The 26,358-nt window shown below is 37.0% G+C and overlaps 1 protein-coding gene across 8 annotated transcripts in view; it reads right to left on the bottom strand.

The window, feature by feature from the left end:
* Positions 1-26,358, bottom strand: part of LTBP1 (latent transforming growth factor beta binding protein 1) — a 216,750-nt gene that overhangs the window by 113,293 nt on the left and 77,099 nt on the right. For 6 of the 8 annotated variants that reach the window (XM_056356801.1, XM_056356797.1, XM_056356798.1 and 3 more), the window contains one exon: positions 18,272-18,439. In XM_056356801.1, coding sequence (XP_056212776.1) covers positions 18,272-18,439 — 168 coding nt within the window. Of the gene's footprint in view, positions 1-18,271; positions 18,720-26,358 lie in introns of those variants that run through there. The other 2 variants (XM_056356802.1, XM_056356803.1) reach the window with 2 other exon arrangements.

Raw genomic sequence — 26,358 nt, forward strand, 5'->3', positions numbered from 1 at the left:
TCCAGCATTAGTACATGCTCCACAGCTGTTTGGGCAACTTTCAACCATGCTGCTAATAAGCTCACAAAAAGTGCAAGGACCAGCATGCAGTTCTACCAAACACGGTTTTCACAGGAAAGAAGAGATGGCATTCACTGAGGGGAAGCACTGCCACATGCAACATTCCTGTAATGTAGTGTCTCTAAACACCACACATTTTAGGTAAAAGCTGAAGCCCAGAGGTGCAATATAAAGGTCTGTGCAATTGCTCCAAACATTTCTATTTTCTAATGCAGAAACTCTAACAATAACTCACAACAGGCACAGAGGCATGAGCTACAGTAATAATGCTATCCTCCAGTTTAGACTCTTCCTCGTTCCCCCACCTCCCCCCGCCCCCCCCATGTCTGTCTTGTTGTCCCTCACTTTTCTAACTACTTCATCCTAAACAGTTTTCTCCTCAGATTCCTGTTGTAATTCAGAGGTATTATGCAAAGAAGTTGCAAATTAAGTAAGCAAATTATTATTTTTTAATTTTTTTTAGGTAAGATTAAGATAACATTGATATTACAAACTTATGTTTGGGGAAGCAGAGGAAGAAAAGAAGCGAAGCTTTAAGCAGCCTTGATTTAATATTATAACACTACTACATTCACCTCTGAATTTATCCTAATGTTTGTATTTTTCACAACTTTGAAGAGAAACATTCTATTGCAATAACCAAACACAATTTTTAAAAGTAAATCTGATGTTGAGAGCTCCAGCAGCAGATGAAAAATGCTCTTTTCTGCTCACCACAGAAAACAGGAAAGTGATACCCTGCTGATGTGAATAGCCTAGTTACTACCCACAAATCCCTTGTTACCTACCACTGCTATTCACTGATCCAAACCGTGAGGACAGCACCAGATTTGGTTCCAGACAGAAGCAATCCTGTAGAAATGGCTACTCACTGCTACCGCTGAGAGAGCAGTCAGGGTGTGTGACAAATGGCAGTATTGTGTTGGGATGAGCCTCCCCGTCACAAAACTTTTTAACGAAATCTCTAGTATTCAACAAGAAGGGAAAAATGTTTTGAGGCTCTCCTCTGGTTTCCTTTGTTGAATGCAATCTCATGCATAAACAATGGCTTAAGTATAAGGCAAAAACTTGATAAATTCAGATCCTGTAATATGCTTAATAACATCCAATCATATTTTGAAAGATGTTTGTAAAAGTGTGTTGCTGGAAAATCAGTACAGGAAAGGAGGGTACAACTGCACGCTTTCTCAGTTAAGTATACCAAAAATGATACAAAGTAAAAAATACAATGAAAGAGTTTATCTTTGAAATCAACAGTAAGTCTATTGTATAGGAAATAGTTTCATTTGGTTTATTACTAGTTTAAGTAGTTTAAGATTATCTTACACAAATATAGATTCCCCTGAAATTTAAACATGTAATATTTTTTACAGCAACTAACTGTAAATTAGGAATGATAGACAGTATATAGAATAGAACAGTATAGGTAAGGGGCATACATAAAAGAACATCTTTACTTCAGAGTATTTTTCTTTATTATTTTTATCAGACTTGATCAATAGCATTTGTGAATAAGAACACCAAAATCTAGTTTATTTATATACTTCCAGGGCTTGGATTCTCATTCTGTTCTTCTGTAGTTACAACTAACATCAACCTAACAAATTCAAAGCTGTTATTCACGTTCCCTTGCATATGAACTACCAAGTCTTAATCTTGTGGGAAAAAAAAAAAAATCCCACTAGCCACTTCAGTGGGTGTATTAACATTCATATTTGTTCAGAGAGAAAGAAAAAACGCAAGTAAAAAATGTTCAGAAGTGGAAAAAACCTACTTTATGCCATTCAAGGTGGTATGTTCCATTATGCCAGACTTCTGACCAGAAACATACAGAGAAACTATCTTGAATGTCCTTTATACTCTCACCTTCATGCTGCTTATCAGCAGATGCGTAAATATAACAAAGTTCTTTTTTTTTTTTTTTTACTCTGAATACTGCAACACATTAATAGAAATCTTCCTAAAAAACAGAACATGATACTGAAGGCACTTTAGATACTTCCTCAAAGATCTGCAACACTGCAGGGAAAAATTTCAAACAAGAACCTACCTCAAACCTAATGGTATGATAAGAAAAAGATATGCAGCTACTAAACTGGGTTCTTAGCTATTGTGAACTAACATGGTCACTGTCCTCATTAGAATTTGTCTTATATTTTTAAACTATTATTATGAAGGGAACTTTAACAAAGTAATGCACAGCCACTTGGGAATGGGATCATAAGTGCTGTTGTTTATCCACACAAGGAATTTTTGTGGTGTTGTTCCTGCTCGGATCATGCATATTTTCTGAAAAGAAAAAAAAAAAAAAAAAAAAAAAAAAGAAAAAGACAAAACCCAAACCAAACAACCAAACCAAACAACAAAAAACATACCAGAAAACTCTCAAAGAAAATCAAGAGATTTAGCCACAAAGAACTGTCCTGAAACAAGTTTAACTCTTCTGAATTTAACACTTCCAGAATACAATCTTTTCTGCATATAAATGTTATTTTCTGCAAATAATATTATTTTGCTGCACTTGCACTGTTAAAATTATTTTTAAAAAACCTACAACACTAGGGATAAATGTAGAATAATGACCTCTCGGGAATTATATACAATCACTTATCAACATCTCCCCCTCCCGCAAAACAATATTCATGCTAAGATACATGGCAGGGGTCATTTTGTTGGTTTGCAGTTGAGCGCACATGACATTTCAAGACTGTTGATGTTAAAGTTGTAAGCAAACATTGGAATCCAAGGATGAAGTCAACTAATAAGTAATTCTTGAGCAAGAGAATGAATCACATTCAAGTAACAACATGTCTTTACTCCACTTTAACCCAATTGCAACCACATTCAACTCTGTCTAGAAGACCAAAGCAGCAGGCTGCCTCCAAAATATCCCAGAGTAAGGAAATCTGTGTACATCACATACAAATGTATGCATCTTCCTTTTATCTAAAACTTCTTTATCCAGAAAGTACTAACAAGGATACATGAGTCTTTAAATTATTTTTTCCCCTTTTAGCTACAAAGAACACCCTGAACATTCTGAGAACATGGGGCTTTTAAAAATTGATTGGTTTAGGGAGAAGATAAACTGTCCTAGAAATGCATCCCTCATTGTATTATATCATGACAGAACAGATAAAATACCCATATTTCAGTGTGAGGAATCCAGGCAAGACAATTAAGGGGAAAAGACTTTTAGCCTCCATCTCCTGCCGATGGTGTAACACAGCATTTGTTTGCCCATCTCCAAGGACATGCCGTAAAAATGGGATGTCTGAGCCCTTTCTGAGATGGACTAAATGTTGTTAAGGATGAGATTCTCATTTCCTTTGCTTAAAAGGCTCACAAATGTAACCAGAAGGCTACTTAAGAGATATCTCAGACTGCGAAATTGATAAATGTTTTTGAAATCTAGTTTTTGTTGATCCAACATGGACCTACATGTTTAAAGAAGAGGAAAGAACATTGTATCCTTCTCAGAAAAGCACAACATTTCATGCTTCCAGCCCTTTTATTAAGATCACCATCTTGAATTTAACAGCTCTCATACTAGATGGTACCTACACATACTCTGAAACAGTCTCTAACCAGTATTTCTACCTTGAAATTCAAGATGAAGAGTTACTACCAGTCCAGAAAGTAATCAGGCATTTCTGTGTAACAGACATACATTGGACAGATTGTTTCCACACACAAAGAAAATAGAATAAAAGTAGAAGGATTCAATGGCTATCAGCAGTAATCATTTCATAAATGTGTGTGTCATATGTGTTCTCCCCACTACTGGGTGTCTTCTCATATTATTTAGTGTCTACCCTGGAATATTTTTCTGTGAATTCTTTAGCTATACTTGCCAACTTTCTATATTAAATAACTTCTAATTTATACTACTCACTATTTTTCCCACTTCCACTTGTCATCAGTGATCCTCTCATGTCCCACTGATCATTACAAGATCATGTTGGTGTCATCCTCCTTCATTGCTGAACCATGACTGAACACTTCCAAAAGTAATTCCAATCTTTTCATGCTTTTCCATATTTTTTTTTCTCCTAATCAATTCTACTTTTAATTTTTGCTTGTCAAAGAATTCTTACTGAAGAAAAATCATATATGAAGATTTAGAGAAAAATGCAGGTAGCTTTGAAGACTAGATTCAAAGTACTGTTCTTAGCTTGAACCTAGTCTCATGACTGAACTCAGTAGATTTGAGAATCACCGAGTAGAAGAGCAAGTAGTAGTCACTAAAGCCATCTGGGACAGGCATGATTTTACACTTTAAAATATGCTGCCAAGAATCCTAGGGAATTTTTCTTGCTCTAGAAGGATTCTTCCTCTCAACAGAAAAAAAATAAATTCCCAAACAGCCTTCTCTTTCAAAAAAAAAAAAAAAAAAAAAAAAAAAGACACACATTGCACTAAGGAATCTCAATAACTGTCATCATATTAGATGATTTATCAGTTCGGTTATTTTAAAGTTGCTGCTTGTTTACATTTGTGACAAAAAACCCCTCACAGACATACTATGTGTCTGTTGTAGCCATAACCATTTTCAGGCTGCAGTCATAGTTTTACAAAATAAACTTCTTACACTTTTTCATAGATAAACATGCATTTTCCTTGCACTATACACATCGACAAAATGGTTCCAAAACCAGGAACTACAGGAGCTTTTTTTTTTTAAATTCTGTTACAGATCTAGAATAATGCATTTAAAATAAACAGAAAGGGAACACTAAAAAAAAGAAAGCCCAGTGCTAGAATGCAGTCTCACTATTTTTTAATGTTTTCACTGTTGTTCTCACGATTTTGGAAAAGTATCTTTTTAAAGGAAATTGTATTTCACTAGTTCTTCTCAAACTCCTCCACGTACCACTATCAGCACCAAACTTTTAACATATCACAGAGTACCTTAAAGCCTAACTGGAGGAATGTCTCTGATGCTACTTAATGCAGCACTACATGGCAATTACCAAGGAAGACAAATAGAAGAAAGCATCACATAGATCAGATCACCTAAATCTTCAGGTATTTTACATTTTCCTATCTCCCAATAGCAAACTTCCATTTAAAATTTATTCTCTAACTCAGCAGGTAAATACAGGTTCAGCTTGGGGGATTATCATCTCCACAAGTAATTGAGATTTATGTGATCTGCTGAAAGGCTGTTTAGTGATTAACATTACTTAATGGTAGTGTCAACTCACTGCAAATAAGGTGCAGCAAGTGTAATAGATATACACTAGAAAAGAAGAACTGTCTACTTATGAAAAAGGGGCAGGGATGCTGTCTTCACTGGGGATGGAAAGCTGCGAGATCCCATCCAAGAAAAAAAGTGTCAAGTAGGTATTACCTTAGTTCTCTGTGTATTAGAGTTGAACAAATTTCTAGGTCTCTGTTGCCTGTAACGTAAATTTCAACATGCATCTTGTGTAGATGCTGACATTTAAACTGTCTCAGTCCACATGCTTGCCCCACTATGTGTCAGTTTTGCAATATAAAAGCATATCAGTAGTGGGGTATCAGTCATTCTTTAATGGAGTTTACCTTGTCAACTATGGCAGAACCTGATACTGAAAACTGGGGAGCAGGCTCAGATCATAAAGCACAAGGCTGCAATACATTTTAGAGAAATAAAGATTTGTCGAATGAGGATCATGATCAGCAAGAAATCCAGAACATGCACATAATTTCACTGTACTACTCATACATCTTCCTCAGTTTTAAACTCTGTACTTTAAAACACCTCAGGAAGAGAAGTTGGATGTTTGTGACTTGAAGATGCATACACAAAGTCAACCAAGAGACATCTGATATGCCTCCAGGTGTTTCACCCATCCCTTAATGTGGGTCCAAAGGGCACGGGAGTCTCACAGCACCTGTATCACAGCTTTCCAAGCTCACGTGATAAGCCAGCTATCCTCAGACATACCAAATGCAACCACAGGCCTATGTGTAAGTGACTGAAATGATCACCATCTAACCAAACGGCTGTCAAAAAGCTATTTAAAGTGTTACAGTGTGGGAAGAATGGGATACCTGAAAAACAATATTAGAATATTCAGATGCTATCAGAAAAATAAAAGGCATGCTTTGTCATGGAAAATGGCCAAAAGCTGTGATTAGTCAACATTAAAAGGGTATAGCAAAAATTATGGTAGTTGAGAAATGATTGGCAGGAGGTTTCTGGCTAACAGGCATGATGCTCACAGTTGCTCTTTGCTAAATCTGCTTCTAATATTCTCAGTATCGGAGACTACTCACAACTATTTTTAGAGGCAAGGGGACAGAGAGTATCAAGGGATGACTTGCTCCTACGCTGATCATATTTGGTGAATCTACTGATTTTATTATAGCTGACATTGATACGTTGAGTATAACACAAGAGATAAGCCTATAATCAGTATACTAATAAAAAAACACCACAGGTGCTGTTTATCAGGAATTAATGCATTACAAATAACCAGTGTCAGACCTTTGATAATGACGTTAACACATACAGAAAAGCTACTTCAGGCATTTCTTCAGATTTCTAGTGTGTCAATATTAATCTTCCTCTGTAAAAGACATATGCAACTGAAATAAAGTCTCTAGGGAAGGCTGGGTTTGAAAGTGTAATAAGTTAGCAACACTTTTTAAAAGCCATCATTCTTAAAACAATTTCCTGCAGAATACAAAACTAAAAGAGATTGCAAAATAGTATGTTGCAGTATAAAGACTTTACAGGTATCATTTTAAACAGTGTTGAATAACTTACTAATTGTCACTGTCAAAGTGGGAAGACCAAAATGAGGGTGCCCAGTGTCTGATGGAAACCAAGCATTCCTATGTTCCTGGTGCTTTGAAGACTCACTCCTCTCTATAGCACACATGTGCCTGAGCATGCATATTATTAACATGTATTAATGCTGTATATGTTTTCAATAGACAGAACAAGAATTCAACAGGACAGGTAACAATGAACAACAAGCGTCATTGCTACAGGCTCCTTCTAGGCTGTACTCTTCCCTTCTCCTGTTAGCTAGGCAGCATTACCCACCTTTAAGAACTACAGGATTAATGTGTAACTTGATGCTGCAATCTGATGAAGTCATTTAACTGATCCTCTGCCTTGACACCTTCTCTTGTTAGGCTGTTTCCAAAAAACATACTGGACTCTTGCATGGAATAAAAAAGTAGTAACACCCAGTAGTGTAAGGCAGAGAAAAGAGCTGCTCTTAGACATCAGACTACTTGGTTACCATCAGACAAAATGGCAGTGTGTCCTGAGAAACATTTAAGCAATGGGTCACACCTTTGTTACACAAAGGCTCTAAAGACCACAGAGGCAGCAAAGCTGACACTGGCCAGGGACATCAGCACCCTTACCATTTCTGGCAACCCTATAACAGATATTTAAGCTGAGATTCATCCCACTTAACCTTTTGTGCCTCCTTGAGCCATCTAAGTTAAGAGTATTGTTACATGAGGTTTCCCACTCTGTCAGTGGAGAGGCTCACCCAGCAGGCCACTCAGGCCACCCACAGGCCAGCCTGCCATAAAGGTGTCTCTCGCCACTGACTACTTGGCACCTGACTCAGGCACCTCAGTACAATTTGGTGAGTGACATGAACCCCTAACCTTAGATCCGAAGGGTCAATGAACACTCATCCACTGCATTCCATACCACAAGACATCCTCCAATAACAAAATTGTTTAGAATAGAAAAAGAAAAGCCACAAAAACTGCAGTCATTACAAAAATTTCCATTATTTCCAAACATCAGGAGATTGCTTTCTCATTATTGTAACATTACCACAGTGCTCATTTTTGTGTGAAAAAGTTCACAAGAAGAATAAAGTAGGAATAGATTCTTTCAAGTGGATAACGATTAACATACAAATAATAGCTCATAATAGAGACCTTGGACTAGTTAAAAAACATGAAAAACATAAGCTATCTAAGATTTTCTGGCACTGGCTACATCACAAGAAATTGGAAAGTTTTCTAGGGAGTTGACCTTAAGGAGGTGACACAATATGAGAATATTGGGAAGGATATTATTCAGAGTTTGAGTAATAAATTAGGTCATAGGAGACTAGTGAAAAGCAAGAGACGCAAAGCCTAGAGTTCTGAAGCAGGAAAGGAGCACAGTCACTGCTAATGAGTAGGAAGGATAAAGGTTATTCTGCAGAGAATGTACAGTTGGAAATCCATTTAAAAACCCACACAACTTCAACACTTCTCATTGTGGTTCTTTTAACAACACTTAATAGCTGTATAAATTGTTGCAGTATGCACTGTGACTGGTCATGTCCAGTTCCAAACAATTAAACCATGCCCCCAGCTCCCCTGAGATGTGTACTACTGCAGTGCTGTACCTGGCCCTGTGCACTGAAATGTATGCAAGTACAAAAAAAACCCTTTAGCCCCCATTGTCACAACAGGCAGGCTTGGACTTACATAACTTCTGATTAGATTGAAAAAAGGTCTTCTAGCACCTACAATATACACGTAACAACACACTGAATTTAACATAATGAGACAATAAATAAGAGCAACACAATGGACACACACTAACTGAAGAAAGGTAATATTACAGCTTATGTTACAAAGCTGGTCTCCTTTGGTTCCCCATACCACCAGTCTCCAACGCAGGGTGTGCTCACCCCAGGTGGTATGCAAGACAATCTACTGGGATGCGGGAAAGAAAGATGGTTTGTACCATTAATAAATAAATCTTCAAAAGAAAGTCTACTTCACCTTTCTCCTACTCATTTCTAATTTCTATTTTTTATGTTTTATAATGTACATATGATATATACAGTAGTATATGTATATAATCTATAAATAAGTAAACATACATATATTGGGAGTGCGTGGTCAAAAATACTGTACTGATAGAGATGTGTGATCAAAAAAGTTTGACCGTTGCCTCTCAGGGAAAGTGAGACAACTCATGTTCCTAAATTATGACATGAAAAGTTGCTAAAAGTTCCCTAAAACTTGAAGTATCTGAATAACAAATATAAAAATTTGATTTCATAGCTCAGCTTATCTTTAAGTTAAACTAGAAATACAACCAACATGACAAATTAATGAAGTATATGGCTGAATAAAATACAGATGAGAAATACTCTCTGTAACTGGGTTTCTTAAAACTCAAGTCCCTTCCTGCGCAAGCAGCAAATACCCAATTTTCCTTCTATTAATTGACTGGCATCCCTCAAGAGTTTTTAAGAGGTTTGTAAAAAAACCAAAGTTCACAATTCCCACGGACTTTAACATGATTCACATTTGTAAATCCCTGGTTGAAAGTTCATAGTTAGTTCCCTTTTAACAGTTCATATTTTTAATGAATAGATAAGAATTTAAGTGTGTGTGTAATGAAGAGATAGTTCATGTTCCAAAAGAAAGATCCAGAAATGTCTGTGCCTCTATGTTACAAAACAGACCTCTAATTACAGCGATACTCAAATCTAAGAACTAATTATAGGTGGAATGGATAGGTGAAAGTTATATCTATATATAGGCTACACTGTGCAGAGACAGGGGAATTATCTGGAGCAGAATAAACAAAAGCAGAATAGACAGTAGAGAGGCTGAATGGCAGAAGACTGCAATCGGTAGAGCAGTGATAGCTCCTCACTTCCTTCTGATTGTGTTATGTCCAAAAGGACACATTAAATACAACCCCATCTGCTAAGAAATCTATTCATGATAAATGCCATATTTTAACCAGTAAAGAAATTTGTCAGACTCCTCTGTGCTTGCATAATTCAAAGGCAACTTTCTTCTTTTTTAAGCCAAACTTGGCATATACTTGATCTTCAGTGAGGTATGTGCAAAGACATTTGGTTTAGCAATAACAAAATTATAGCTGTACAAGGTAGTGTGTTTATTTGAATATGCAACAATGTAATCATTCAAATAAATGCATTCTTAGTTCTCTTTTTACAGTACTTCAAGTCAGATGTACATAAACTAATCCCTATAAATTAAAACCATATACAGTAAAATAAAGCATTATGCATTTTAACTGTGTTCTGTTTTGCTTTAACTTTGAGGGAAGCATACTCCATGTGTTTTTGAATGGCTGCAGGTGTGGATTTTGTATCATTTCCATTTGTGGTTTTTCCTATGACTGCACATCCAAGAACTGGGTTCTCTAGAATATACAGTTTGGTGAGTGCTTTGAGAGCAGATGGACTGCTGCTTTGCAGGATGGTCTGAAGCCCTTAAGGTGAGCAAGGGAGTGGAAATGAGTTGCTTACAGGCTTGTCTAAGTTCAACCTCATTAAAATCATGTGGCTGAAGAATCTATTTTCTTTAAATTAGCATCTGGCCTCCATTAGAATCAGAGGGAAAGATGTCAAATTTGAATAATTATTTTAAGAAATGCTCGCAGATACATTAAGCTGTATGGTGGAAACCAGAACTATTTGTTGATGACAAGTACTGATAAATACATGGAGGAAAGAAAGCATTCCTTCTGAACAGATGTGGATATCAAAACCAACAACAAAATAGTTAATATGTAATTTTCCTTTGTAATTTGAGTATAGGTGGCCAATAATTGAAAAAGTATTAAAACCCTGAGTACTGATCAGACTACTGAGTGGCACATTTACATTACAGGGTATTTTAATCTATTAGTGGTTCAGATTAGGAAAGCCTATACTATACTACCGGGATTGTAAGAAAATTAATCCATTCTCTTGCCTGCTCACATTTTCTTCAGAGAACAAAGAGAGACTGGAAAAAAGAAATAAAGGGTAAATCGATGCTCACAGTAAGTGGTTCCTCCCACATTGTTTTGCATTGGCTCTTCAGGCTGGGAAACACCTTTTTCCTAGTATCTTCTATAAAGGCAGAGGATGTAAACAATTCATAAATTAGTTCCACCAATATTTGTCCTGCTTTCTATTTTAGCCACTCAGTTCAGTGTCTGAGGAAAAATACTTGGCCCTCATTTTGCTACAGCTGTTACAATGTTGCTGCATGAATACATATTTCAAGCATGGTCATCATTTATAGAGATTAAATTTCAAATTACCAGCTAAAGCAGTGAATAAATTCTAAAGTCCTGATCCTTTCCTGAGACAGACACACACACTCTGAATGACCAACTTCCTTGACTACTGTTGCAGAAAGTTTAAAAAGTTAATCTCTTAACCAAGTTGTCCGAGAATTCTGATATTTTCAAGCGTCTGCCAGTGCTTGTTAAAAGAAAAAATATTTAATCTGGCAGCAAAAAAAATAAAAAACATAAAACAATAAAGCTTGACAAGGCAGAAGTTAGAATTACTGCAGGAATCATAAAAATAAAACTTTTACCAAATAAGGCTACAAGGTAGCCACCACAGAGACAAAGGACTGAGTTGATAATACTGGGGGAATAGCAAGGTTTTTACACTGTAACTACTTCAGAAAAGGATGGTACTATGGCAAGTTCAAGTGCAAAACACAGGATATTTCCAAGTAACACTTCACTCTTACCCACAGAGAATACACTACTAAAAAAAGACTATACATTATCATATGGTGTCTTTGAGCTAAGCAGTTATTCCAGAAATAAACTCCTCATCAATTAGGCTGTCTGATGGAACATAATCAGGTTGAAAACCAAAGCATTTACAAAAAAAATAATCAATTCTCCTCAGTTATGTTATCAAAAGGAACTCATAAGTCTTCGCATGACATTTGTAATCATTTCAAATCCTCCATTCGAGAACCTACATGTACATCTGCTAAGTCTCAGTCAAAACCACAGGAACAGTGTTTCGCTGGGGCACAATTTACATAGATCAGACATGATAGGTCATCTACCCAGGCTGACACCATTCACCAAGTAGTAAGAAAATATCTCTCCTAACATGTTGCCATCCTAGCATCTTACTAGACTCGGTACAACAAAACAAGGAACAAAATACAACAGGTTGAAAACTCAACAGTTTACGCATCACAAGCTGCCAGAGGAGTCCATAAATTCTCACAAATCTACACGAACACTTCTACAAACTGTTGGTCTTTTATATGCCTTTATATGCCATCAAATTTGTGCTCCAATATTACATACAGTAAATTCCTTTTCATACCAAATGATATTGAAAAATCTTCTTCAAACATCATAGTCTTACAGTACCTCTTAAATGTAGTAGGATACACATAGTATGTATCACACAGAGCAAAGAAACAACAACTTTATTACATAGCAAATGGGAGCAAGAAAATACTATTCATTCATCTCAGGTTTTCTGTCATACACAAACTACAGATAAAAATGTGCTGGCTTGCTTAGAGGTCATTGCCATTTTTAACCAACTCAATTCTTTGATAAAAACAGAAGTGCTTGAATAAAAAACAATGCTAGCTTCTACAGCATTGACAGAAATTCATGATCACGTATCTTGGAATAAAATTCACACATTTTATATACTTTTTGTAAAGTAACTGCTTTATATTTTCACAGTTCTAAATATGCTTTCTAGACCTTTTCCTTGATAGCAAATTCTATTAGTACAATAATTACATAGAGAGTCTTTTTACTAAATTCCCTTTGAATAACCTATTGTTTTAAAATGTACTGGTCAAATTTTCTTTCCTTACTTTCAAAGGAAGACCAAATACAATTTGAGCAAAATGTTTATGCTGCTTCTTGGAAGTTTCTGTCTATACATAATTAGAAACTTCTGGACAACCTCAATTATCCAAAAACATTTTGTACACAGTCAACACAGTAAAACAGGAAAAAATTTTGATACAAAATTCCAACAAGGAAAGTGCCAAAATTCATTAGGCAAAATAATTTGAGCACTACTGCAACAGGGTAGAAGGATATGCAGATCATTGTGATCCATGCTGAAAGTTTTAAAATTTATGATTCCATAAATGTATCTGGTCCTTCAAAATTTGAATGACCAGATACATTTTTCACTTTGGACACCATGACATCATGTTACCAAGTGATGTCTGGCAAATCCTTATTAACATGTTAATATAGGACCAGAGGGAATAGATGAGAAGAGAAGAAAGGAGAATGGATAAGCATTCTTATTCTTAGTCTCACAAGTAACAAGGAAGATTGGCTCACATGGACTGCAGGCCACAGCAGACACATCTGACATCATTCTCAACCTCACAACAATTCCTTACAAAGACCAGTGAAGCTGTAGGAGAAACACTAACTTTCACTCAAATTGAATGAAACAATAAATAAATGGTTCCTAAAACTCTGCCCTTCTTCCAAGGAAAAGCACACAACAAAATATTCCCTCATCCCCAGTAATGGCCTAAGTAAACTATGGCTGTGCACAGCAAAGCCAGGAGGCAAGACAACTGGGCAGGCTGTATGAAAAGGGATCAGAAGAAAAGGAGAAAGGAATGTTAAGATACTGATGAACATCGAAGAGTGAAATAAAGGGAGTAGCAAAGCTACAATTCTATCACCACTCCTAACACAATCGTCTCCTATGGTCTTGGGAAAAGATTCTCAAACTCTCCTTCATCTTCATCTGCAGAATGGGGGGTCAGTATTGGGACCAGCACTATTTAACATCTTTGCCAGCATTACGGACACTTGGATTGAGTGCACTGTCAGAAAGTTTGCAGACTACACCAAGCTGTGTCGTGTGGTCAGCACGTTGAAGGAAATAGATGCCATCTACAGGGACCTTGACAGCCTTGAGAAGTGGACCATACAAACCCATGAAGATCAACAAGGCCAAGTGCAAGGTCCTGCACCTGGGTCAGGGCAATCCCAAGCACAAATACAGACTGGGAGGAGAATGAATTGAAAGCAGCCCTGAGGAGGACGACTTGGGGGTGCTGGTGGATGAGAAGCTCAACATGACTCGGCAACATGCGCTTGCAGCCCAGAAAGCCAACCATATCCCGGGCTGCATTAAAAGAAGCATGGCCAGCAAGGTCGAGAGGTGATTATCTCTGCTCCACTCTTGTGAGACCCCACGTGGAATACTGTGTTCAGCTCCAGGGCCCCCAACATAAGCCAGGCATGGATCTGTTGCAGCGAGTCCAGAGGAAGGCCACAAAGATGATCAGAGGGCTGAGGCATCTCTCTGTGAAGACAGACAGAGAGCTGGGGTTGCTCAGCCTTGAGAAGAGAAGGCTCTGGGGACACCCTAGCAGCCTTCCAATACCTAATGGGGGCCTACCAGAAAGCTTGAGAGGGACTTTTAACAAGGGCCTGTAGCGATAGAACAAGTGGGAATGGCTTTAAACTGAAAGAGGGTAGATTTAGATTAAATATAAGGAAGAACTACTTCATCATGATGTTGGTGAGACACTGGAACAGGCTGCCCAGAGAAGCTGTGGCTGCTCCATCCCTGGCAGCGTTCAAGGCCAGGCTGGATGGGGCTTGGAGCAGCCTGGGCTGGTGGAAGGTGTCCCTGCCCATGGCTGCCCATGGCAGAGGGGCTGGAGCTAGATGATCTTTAAGGTCCCTTCCAAACCAAACCATTCTATGATTCTATTTCCCTGTTTGACACAGATACTGCCAAGTGCTCAGGCAGAAGTTTCCTACAGAAAGATATGCACTTCCACTGAACAGCATGCAACTCTTTTTAACTTCTCATTTATAACAGTTTGAATGAACTGCTTTAAATGAGACCCAGGGCTGCAAATGAACAGTGAATATAAACCTAATATTAAATGACTGCTTCCTTTACTAAGTTCTGTCATTCCTGTGCAATGAATGAGGCAGGGATCCTGTGGAAAAAATAGAATGTAAATCTATAATTAAACACATATGCCCAATAGGGAAAAAACTTGAAGAGCTTGAAGAACATTAGTTTAGGCATTTCCTAATTCTTTACTGCTTCAATTTACAGTTACAAGTTAGTCACTGTCCTCCCACTCTTTACAGAGAGAAGATTAATTTAAAAAATAGGTATTCTGGAATGTGGAATAATTTTGAGGAGAAACAGGACACATCACTATGTAAGTTTAACAGTGAAGGAGACAGAAACCTCATATGTTATACTATATACATCCTTCCCTATGCACATATATTGACTCTGTTTTACAAGCCTCTACAGATATATCAGGACTGAAATACCATACAAACTGCACATGCATCAATCCAATAGAATAATGAGAATCATCTATTCAGCAGAAGTTTCCACTCAGATTAAATGCTTTCATTCTCCAAGCCAATGAAATATTGGAGGTTGGTTAGTTTAACTGTGCAACATACCCTATTCACAAAATGACACTGCAAAAAAACCCCAAAATTTCACTGAAGCAGACTGGCAATCAAGGAGATCCTTCCTTTTAAATACCAAGCTTTCATCACATTCAATTGAAATGCTAGAGCTCTTCATGACAGCAGCCAAAATTTCAGCTACCTGAAAAGTTACATTTCCCCCAATCTGTTTCTTGTTGTGGGTTTTTGTTTTTAATGACTTATCCATAACTTATAAAATTTTAAGGAAAGAAGGTTTGTTCCTTGCCTGGACTCACTGGTACCAAGTTTCAGCTGAAATGACAAACTGAGCAAATTTTAAGAATCTGAAATAACCTATGGAAAAAATTGAGCAGCTTTAGTACAGGCACTGCAATTATTCTCTCTGTAAAGAAAAAATGTTTAGAAATTCAGTACAAACTTAAAAACAAACACAGAATTTTACTCTGGTTCATTGTTAGAAATAATGGATTATTAAGAACAAAGCGGAGTGATGCTAACTGCAATCTGTCAATCAGAGAATCTAAATTAAATCTTTTCTACTAGAATGCTGCTCTTGCTACAGAAATGCATTTAGATCTAACAACCCTAGAGCAGTTTCCTAATTTCCCCACTCATAGTAGGTTTCTATTATTAGTAATAGGAGTCTGTTTTCCAAATAGGGCATGTGAATTTATCTTTTAGGAAGAACAAATACTTTAAAAAAGCCACATTGAAAAAATGCTGTTCATTGCTTTAAGTACGTATTTTCTGACATGACATTCTGTTTCATGGTTGCACTCGTGAAGTATCAAATGATCAGAATAAGAATTTCCACACATTTTGGATAAACAGTAAACAACTTTGCTTTTAAAAGCAAAACACACAAGTAAAACATAATACAGATGTCAAAAATATAACAAAAATAAATGATCTCAGAAGACCAAATTACTTCTGCTTTATGTATCAGGAGGCATCTCTATCAAGACAAGCCTAAGGTAATGGGAGGCACTAGTCAGAGGACAGATATAAGAAGTATTTCAGCAGTACATATTTTAAACCCTGATTCAAAAGCTCCTGAAAATCTGTGGTAAGTGAAAGAACTCAGTCTACAGGTGTAGGATCTCTCCTCTCCGGCTATTAAGAAGTTAAGTTCACTCAGCATTTTTATTTTTAACCAGAAAGCCACAAACGCACAGTTTAGACCTCTTCCTTATTCCTCTTCTGTAAAAATGACAATACTTTGAGCTGTGGTGAATGCTTTTGGTCTTTTAAAGGTAATAGCTACAGGCAGGTTAAAAATCTCTATACATGTGTAGCAACTTGGTTTTATACAATTTTTAAACATAACACTCCCTTATCTTTCTATCAAATACTATTATAGGCTGCTTTTGTAGAATATTTCTAGCAGCCTATTGTACACAGTGCATCATGAGCTACATGGCTTGAGGCCAGGAAGGAAGGTGTGGAACACGTCTTCACAGGTCAATTTCCACTCTCCAAGTTTTCAAGTATTTGAGAGAAGGTCATGTTACAGCACAGATTTACATAGCAGACAAATTACACGACTGCCTGTTCTCAGCATTTCATAATTTCAGTAAAAAAAATCAGGTCAAATGAAAGGGGGGAGAATAACCCTACCCTTTCACAGTAGTCAGAAAATCAAACAAAAAACTTACTTAGCTGTAATTCTTGCCAAAACATTGGTAAAAATCTGTATTGACAGTAAACACAAGTTGAAAGTATTTAATCTACTATTCCTTTACACAGCCTTTTTCTTTTTTAATGCCTCAGAACAACCATAAACAAACCCAGTGTGCTCTATTGCTCTTTTAAAACACTTCTTTTATCATTAGTCCAAAACATTTATTTTTATAAACGTGCATATTAACAAGGAATGTGTTACTAATTTCAACAGCTTTCACACACAGTTTGATAGTTTAGTAGGACTGTTAAGAGAGGGAACTGCTTTTTGTATTGTCTGTCTGGATCAAAAGAAGAATGATTTGGAATAGCTTTTTTCCCCCCTCAGAGGCTGAAGTATAGTGCATTTTAAAAAGGGCAGTATTGGCCAGCCTCAGCACTGCCTGACTTCATGTTTATACTAGATAGAGACTAAAATTACAATGTTCATATATAGCATTCTTTCAGTAAAAATTGGCAAAATTAAAAATTTTTACAGAAAATAATACTATGATATTTTCAAAATAGCGACAAAATACTTTCCAAGAGCAGTTAAAGATATCTTAATGTGAAACAACAAATTTAAAAGTGCTTGGGTATGCATCCATATATCCATATTTCTCAGCTTAGAAGACTAATACTTGCACACAAATTCCTAACAACATCACATAGTGTACAGTTAAAATATGCTAATCATTATTCTAGCCAGCTTTCAGGATTTGTTTCAACACAGTCAAGCAGTTGTAGGGTTTAGACTGGCATACTGCTGATACTCTTATGGAGCAAGCAGAAAGAATAGACTTTAACAAATAAATGACTGGCTTCAATAACTTCAATTGGACATAACAGTATTTTTTTCTAAAAATTACAAACAAGAAAACTGAATTACTCTCAGCAGCAAGAAGAAGTTTTAAGCTGATGTATTTTTTAAAAACTTTGTAGTCTTAAGGAACTCCTGAAAAAATTTTTTAGACAGATTCACGGTGTTAGCTATATTTTATGAGCATTTGATACCTATACAACAAGCAAAAAGAGGAAACAGAACATTTTGTGGAATCTGACATTTTCTCTGTTTATCTACACAAACTCTGAGGGATGAAATTTACCAAAAGCTTCAGCTTAGCACATTACAGCCTCGCAGCTGAAAATTCAGATGAAAAATATGGGAGTTTTTTCGTATGACACAAAAACTTTTGGGAACATTTCCGAAGGATACCAGAAAGCTTGTCTAACATACAATGGTTCCTACTCAGCACAGCCCTCCAAACAAAGAGTAACAGATGCACAACTGGTATTAATAACAAAACATCTCCTCCCTCTTAGTCAAAAGAGGACAGCTAAGGACAAATACAGTTTCAGGGTACTTACCTACTCTGAAGTTAGTGGCTGTCAGAGTGTCAGCAGCATGGCCGTTTTCACTGATGAGGGTGGTGGTATTTCCCTTCTCACAGTTGTTCTGACAGTTGCCTTTGGTACAAGTCACTTTACAGATGCTGGGTGTAAAGACCACTTTGATGCGACCAGTGTGATTTCCCACTGTCAGTGGAGGCAAAGAAAAAAAGAAAAATAAACAGATCACTTTGGTATCCATTGATTTCCTTCAAAAAGTTTTGGGAAAAAAAAGGCGGGGTGGGGGGAGAAAAAGGCGACAGGTCTACAGGAGGAGGGCAGTCTGCAGTGCTCTCTCTCATAGATCTCCAGTGGTGTCTCTGAAACAGGAGTAGGAAGCTTAGCAAACAGAACTCCGGGATCCGCTCCAAAACCACATTTAAAGTCAAGTCACTGGAGTAGGATTAGTAATCACAATGCTGCACTTTATTCACAGGCAGACAAAGAGCAATACCAAGGGCATGACAGCTTAAATAGCCAACCCTGACAGGCAGATGTAATGTAAAGAGGCTGGCTGTGCACCTAGGGGTGAATAAACTCTTGTGTCCTCCTGCATACTTTTCCTGTTTCTGCATTTATTAAGTCACTATTTGTAGCTCGACCCCTGGAAATGTTTTAGGCATGCGGCATGTCTGAAAACATCTGTCTCAAATCTCCTGGCACCCCAGCCCAAAGTGGTCAAACCTTGTGACGCAGCTGCCTGGACCCAGTTTTTTCACAGTTTTTTGGCACTATTTTTCCACAAGGATTTACATATTATAGACTGAGCTTTGCTGTCAGTCTTTGTTTAAGCAATAAATAGCTCAGAGAAAAGGGTAAGTATCAATGCTTGAAAGTACTGGTTCTCAGATCAAAGACAGAAAATGGCTAGATTCTCTTTTTCTATATACTTCCTTACAGGCATTTTAAAAAATTTAATGTAATGAACACTGAGCAAACGCTAACTTTGAATTAAGCTAATTAAAAGAACTTCTTGTTACAGAATTTGGTTTAAAAACAGATGTATTTAATCCTATATCTAACAGCTGAAGACAAAAAAAGATATCAAAACTAGTCATTAGGAAAATCAGGGGAAAAGAATAGATTCCATTTGCAATTATTTAAAAAGAAAACAGTTTGTCCTCTACACACTTACTAATAAATCCAACAAGTTCAAGTAAATATATCAAGGCATCTTTGTGGAAACTATTACTAAATACTTTCATATCAAACCTAACAATCCCAAGAAATGATGTACAGAAAGAAGAATCTCCTTCTTCCTCATGTCATAAAATAAAAAAAAGTTGCTGGATAGTTGTTTAACCTAGTTTATGAAATACCCTGTGGACAAACATATTTTTGAAAATCTCAAGAAAATAAAGGAAATCTTCCCACTTCAAAAGAATATAAAGCCGCCTTATTTCTGGCCCTTCATAAACAAATAAAGTAAATGATTGTGCCAACTGTTTTGTCTACAGTAAAGTCATTGCTCTGTTTGAACAGCAGCTGTAGTACAGATGCTCCCACCTTATACTCCCTAAACAATAGTTAGAAAAAGCACAGCACAGACAGACACAGGAATAATTTTTTTCAATTAAAGGCTAGTATTGTGATTTTAGTTGATGCAGAAGACACCCTAGATTCTTGGATGCCAAGCATTTTTTATGAAAATTATTAATACACCTTTCCCAAAGAACAGACATAAGTGGCTTGTGAACTACTGAAGCTAGAACTTCTAAGCTTCCCTTCTATTAGACACGGCTTCCCAAGCAATACTGCCACCTTTGTTATTTTATTTGCATAGTTTTATATACACCTTTTCCTCGAAAAGCCCAATACATTTTATATTTTCAGATGTTTTAGTAACATTTTTCCTTAAGGATGTGATCTAATTAAAAAAACACTGTTAGTTGAGTCACAAAAGTCAGTCTTGCCTACACTGTAAAAACCAGTATTGGGGGACCCACACAAATTTTCCAGCTTAGCTTAAAAAAAAAAATAAAATTTTGGCTTTGCCAGTATACATGGAACTAAACTATGATTTAATTCTCTTTCAGAGTATTCTGTACTGTGTTGTTGAGTGCTGAGGTGTATCAAAATTTAGGCACAATGTTTATAACAAAAACAACAAAAAACCCCCTATTTTTTAAATAGTTTCTATTACATAGTTCAATTTTACCAGAAAAATGGTGTAGCATAATTTTTTTGGTAGAAAAGATGCCTTAGTATGAGACTGAATTAGCATGTAAGTTTGGGAGTAACAAGATAGGAACAGCAGTTGAACAGTACCTTCAAGACCACAGGCCAGCATCTACAGAGGTAAAGAGTATCCACGAAAAAAACATTTAAATGAAGCTTTTCAGGGAAGTAAGTAGTCTGAAAAATAACATGATGTATGACATAGCCCCTACAAATATTCAAATCATTATTCAGCAATGCTTTTGCTATAAAACAAACTCCATTCTCACAGATATTCCTGGTTGCAAAGAGCCAGAAATAAGGCAGATTCATATTCTTCTGACATGGGAAGATTTTCTCCATCTTTTCCAGGTTTTTATTCTTCTTTTATGTTCTTCTCCTTGCCCAGTAGGCCACACAGCTTTTAACTTTCTCAATTCTTCTGGAGACATTTAGGAAGGATACAAAAATAATGACGGCTTCCAAGCTGAAAATTGACCAGCATATGAGAAGGTGATTCAAGGCAGAGACATTATCTTCATCTTTCTCTGTAGCTGTACTTAAGTAGACAGTACTATCCTCACAATCCTAAGGTTTAAGTGCCTTAACAGCAAGCATAATCCATGCAGAATTAAACTGAAAACAGACCACAAAGGTTTCTCCTGAAAGGAAGCTTTTGGCAGAAACTGCAAGATTAGTGTCTTGGACTTCCTTGAATCCTCTCCCCTACCCCTCTCTATAGTTTGCTGGATTTCAGGGTTGGTTGGTTTTTTTTCCCCTCTTCTCCAAAGAAGGGATGATTTAATTCCAAATCAGAAACTGTATCATTCCGTATCTCTTAGCTGGCTTGGCAGTATTAATGTTAAAAGCCACCATTTCAAGCTAGAAAAAGCCCATTACTACTACAGTCTTGACCTTTTTTGGTTTTGGACTAGTTCATATTAAAAAAAGGACAGTGCGTTTTTAAGGTAGCATACATATTATTTTCCTCTTTAAACTCCAGAAGCTTTACTGATAATGCCACTGTGACATAGACATGACAAGACCTGCAACTTAGATTACCTCAAATTCATTTCCGGAAAAAAAAGATGGTGCTACAGCACTGCAACATACCTGGAATTATTTTTATATAAATATATAGACAGAGAAGTATCATAAACTCTTCAAAACCAATTTTAAACATGTGGAAATGAAACACCTCACTCTGCTCTTAAGTATAGCACCAGACTGAAGAAATAAGAGTGTGAGACCAGATAAATAAATAAGCCTAATGAAAGACAACAAAACCAGAACATACACACACTAAATAAATAGCTAAGCTACTGAAAAAATGGCAGAACTAGTGATAAGCACAGATTGCTGTATTAATAAAGACAGGACAATCAAGATTACTAATACAGGCTAAAGCTTCATCCTTTAGCTAGGCAGCAAATTCACAATGAGTAGCCTCAGCCAACTATCCTGCCTCATACTCTAGGCTCACTCATACGTAAGAACTCTCAGATGTATTTGTCAAAGGAGATCAGTGGAAGAACATACCCATAATTTTCAAAATCTGTGAAACTCTCGAGTCAAATTTAAAAAAGAAAGATGCCTGGGTAAAGTGATGATTTTTTAGTTGAAAACTGGCACTGTGTGCATGTGATTTTCTTTCCATCTCTGTAAGTCACTATGATATAATATTATGAACACGACAAGCTCCTGCTGTGATAAATTTATGATTTAGCAACAACTGTAGGAGAAATGGAAAATATAAGCAAAAGGATTTCTTCATAGAATCGCTTCTGCCCCTACTGTCCATCATGACAAACTAACACTTTTTTTCTGCATTAGCAGAAAAACTGAATGAGTTAAGACAAAGCAGGGGGTAGGTTTTAGGCCCGGGTGGTCACAACAGCTCATGCAGCAATGCCTGGGCAGAGTCGTATAAGGGGAAGGATTCCTCCTCTGCCTCCTGGGTTCTTTTGTCTGTAATGCTACTCTCAGCCTTCATTTCTTTCTAGAAGAATTTCTATAAACACATTTTTTTCTTGGCTTTATAGCTGCCCTCAGAGCTCCAGCATTCTGCAAAGATTTAACTAGACAGTATTCAATAGCTGTAGCGGATCTCAGAAGATTTGTGGCATGTCCCCGTTTTGCAGGAAGACAATGGACTAGCAAAACTAGTGAAAGCCGAACTGGTATTCGGTTAAAAAGATGACTGCACTGTACTGTCTGATAGGTCAAGTGGGGCAAAGAGAGAAAAATATTTTAACGTGTTGAAAAAAATTATTATGTTATTGTGTGTATGATGTTTTTGTGCTTCACAGTGATGTAGTCAAAAGGATTCACAATAAAAATCACAAGCAGTGGCTTATACTGTGGACTCAGCTGGTACAGCTTACTCATACATCTCATAATCCTTGCACAAAACTTCTTTCTGACTCTACTTTTAGAGAGGTTTGTGTTTTCTATAATACCTTCACTCATGACAAATATCTTGAGGCAAATCTCCTGAAGAAACAGAACTAAGCAAACTGTAGGCTTTCCATTAGTACCTCTAAGAAAGACTACTCTCTTCATTATGCCCTACTTCTGCACTGAATCCAGTATGTTTTCAGATGTGTATGTACACAGTGTCATCAGACCTGAAGATTCTATCTTAAGGTTATATTCCCTTCCCAAAGACAATAGATTATCTCAGACAATTTCTTGTTTTCAAATGATAAACACTATGCACAAGGAGAACTTTGGAATAAAAATCTATCTTCACAAATTAAAGCCAATAAGCTTTTAAACAGCAGATCCAACATATTAAATTCTCAGATGACCGTCTCCCTTTCTTTTTTCTTAATTAAATGCTGACAGAAAAAAAGGAAAGCAGCAGAAGGAAATTACTTATTTCCTAAACCAGGTGTCTCCCAGTTATTTCACCAGTCCACCTGGTTCAGTCCTTACTACTAAATATGCTTGTTCAGCCAAAAGGAAAGCTGGCATTGTATAAAAATCAACAACGCAAGTAAAATATTTAAGCTTTTAGAACTATTGTTTAATGACCTTTTTACACTTTTGACAATATACGAGGAAGCTCTGTTTTATTACCACTTAGTCATCAATTTAAAACAAATGGGGGGGAAAAAAAAAGCAACCAAAACCCCAGTTCCCAAAGATCAGAACAAGTTGAAACTTGGCTGTCATACATGTTAGGTATATCAGCAACTAGAATATTTACTAATTCTCAGAGCTGATGGGGGGGAGGGGAGAGGAAAAAGCAAAAGAAGATAAAATAAGAAAGAGAGAGAAAGACACACTAGATTCACATACAGACCAGAGGCAGATCTTCCCTAAATTTCAGATTACACATTTTAAGGAATACAATCCTTTTTAGGCATAGAAAGGACTGAAAGAGCGAGAGATCACCTCATCTCCCCTCTTTTCTTTTTCCCAACACAGGATGAAACAGTGTTACACAAAAAGTGTGTCCAGCTTATTCTCAAAACCCTCTATTATGCAGATTCCACAACTTCCCTAAGGAACATATTCCAGTCCTTCAGCCTCTCTTGTTATTAAAGTATTCCTAACGCCTAACCCCATTTCCCCTGTTGCAATTCAAGTGCATTATTGCCCTGCCTTATCTACAGCAAACCGACAAAATCTTATTCCTCTGTGGATCAGTTTCTAACATACCTGAAGACCGCTACCATGAACGTCCCCCAGTCTCGTTTTCTCCAGACCAAAGCCATCTAAACTTTTTCAGCCTAACAGCCTGTATGTTACAGACCATTCTTTCTTGTTTTGTTTTTGACAGCACTCACTTGGTCCTCATCTTTCTTCAAATATGCTGTCCAAAATTACACAATACTACAGCTGAGGTCTGATGAGCGTTGGGGAACACAGAAAACTTACTTAATACAGCTTACCTAAAATGCTTCTGTTGGTGTAACTTATTTGTCTCCCCAACAGTGCACTACTGATATTTTACACTCAAAACCAGTCTGTAGGCTATGCCAAAGGGGCACAGATCTCCCAAATCTCTTTCTGATCTGTTGATATGGATGTCATCCCCATGAAGCAAACGTGGAGCATTTCTTACAAGACCTTAGCAGGACTGAATTCAGCCCTTACTCTGCTCTGAGCACAGGAGTAAAACCTTCTGCATTCAAACCTCACCCATCTGAAAACTAGGCAGAATATGAGCTTATTCTTTCTGTAACAGTCACAAGCACAAACAAGTCTGAAAACAATATGGATTCAAAAAGGCAAGGCACAGCTGCTGGGTAATTACATTTTTGGCTTCGATATACAGCGCCTATCTTCACGTAGGGCAATGCATCTTTGCTTTTTCCAGAAACTTTGTTAGAGTACACTTGCACACCTCACACTCTGTTCTTTTTTCACAAGCTTTGGGAGAAATTAAAACATGGCAATGAAATTAAAAATAAGATGACCCAACTGTATTTAATCTCAGATCCAATGCATTCTCTGATGCTTTAAAGCACTCCCAACAGCTCTGCACGAGGTGAGGTGTGTGTGTACATACCTGCTCAGTCAAACATTTCTGAACAAGGCAGTAGTACATCAAGCTGTATTTTATTTACCATGTCTAGACAGCTATAGCTACACACTGACATGTAATTAAATTCCAACATTCCTTCTACTTTTTTTTTTTATATTTCTGTGACTCCTTATTTTGCGGCATTTGTATAATCTTACAGGTATTTCATTAGTTAACACAGCTTAACCTTTGATATTTTGTCAGTTTTCAAGTATTCAGTTCTACTGCCTTTGGGCAAACCAATGGGGCTTCGAAGAGTGAAAGCCAATCTAGCTGCCTATTGCAACAGTAGCTGGTGATCTCCATAGCTTCTTTTTGTTGCCATTCTTATCGTCACCATTATTGCTATAAACATTTCTCTATATACCTATTTCTGATTAGCCTTATCATTGGATCTCCACACCATTTCCTCCTTCTGTCCTGTTTATATGCTCCTACTACAATCTTCTCCCTCCAGTCAGAAATGAGCTCTCAGACTTCTTTCTTCTATTGCGCTCTTGTTTCTTTACCCTCTTTTTAAGCCTTGCTTGCTTCTTCAGCACCTTTGACAAGCAGAGAAATCATTCAGAAGACTTAATGCTTCCAAGCTAAGAAAGAAGATAACTGAAAAGAAGTTATCTGGAAGAGCCTTTTTCCTTCCTGATCAGAGGGATACAATTTCTTTCTTGCTCCCTGTCACTGCAGAGAGAAAAGGGAGTTCTGCTGTTTTCCTCATCACCACCCTGCCAAAGAAACATAAAACTGAGCAAAATTTTTTGTCTATTCTGGGAAGGCCAAGTAACCCGTTCTTCAGTTCTCTTAATCTCAGTTTAAGACAGAGATTAAGGTAAACAGTGTATTGTTTGAAGTAATTTATTACAGCAAAACTTGCTCTAGTCAAGTTGGTTTTCTTCATTAATTTTTGGCAGATTCTGACAAACACTCTGCTGTCTACAACACAGACTTGTGTTTTCTTTTATCTGTATGGCTGTCGCTTAAAGTATTGAAGGAGCACATACAGGCACAAGTACTGAGATCATTTTGAAAGACATTCATAATTGTATTAACAGGCCCCCCAGGAGCTCTTTGCTGATAAATTCTCTTACTGACACAGCCTCTTCAGATGAAGTCAGAGGAATTCACAGTAATTCCAATAATTTCTGTCCTATGTAAGTGTGTAACATAAAAATCACACGTACGTTTGAAACCTGGGATCTCTGTCAGCAGGTTTTATGAATCGCTTTTGTCTTCCTTGTCTTTTTTACCACTACAAAGATTCTCTATGTGCACTCCTCAGGCAACAAACATCCTATCTTGAGCTACAGCCATTTACCATGTTTAAAGCAATTTTAAAAACTCTGATCAACAGTTGGTAATGAGAAATATGCATCATTCC

The sequence above is a fragment of the Falco biarmicus genome, chromosome 12 (assembly GCF_023638135.1).
Source record: "Falco biarmicus isolate bFalBia1 chromosome 12, bFalBia1.pri, whole genome shotgun sequence".
Taxonomy (NCBI): domain Eukaryota; kingdom Metazoa; phylum Chordata; class Aves; order Falconiformes; family Falconidae; genus Falco; species Falco biarmicus.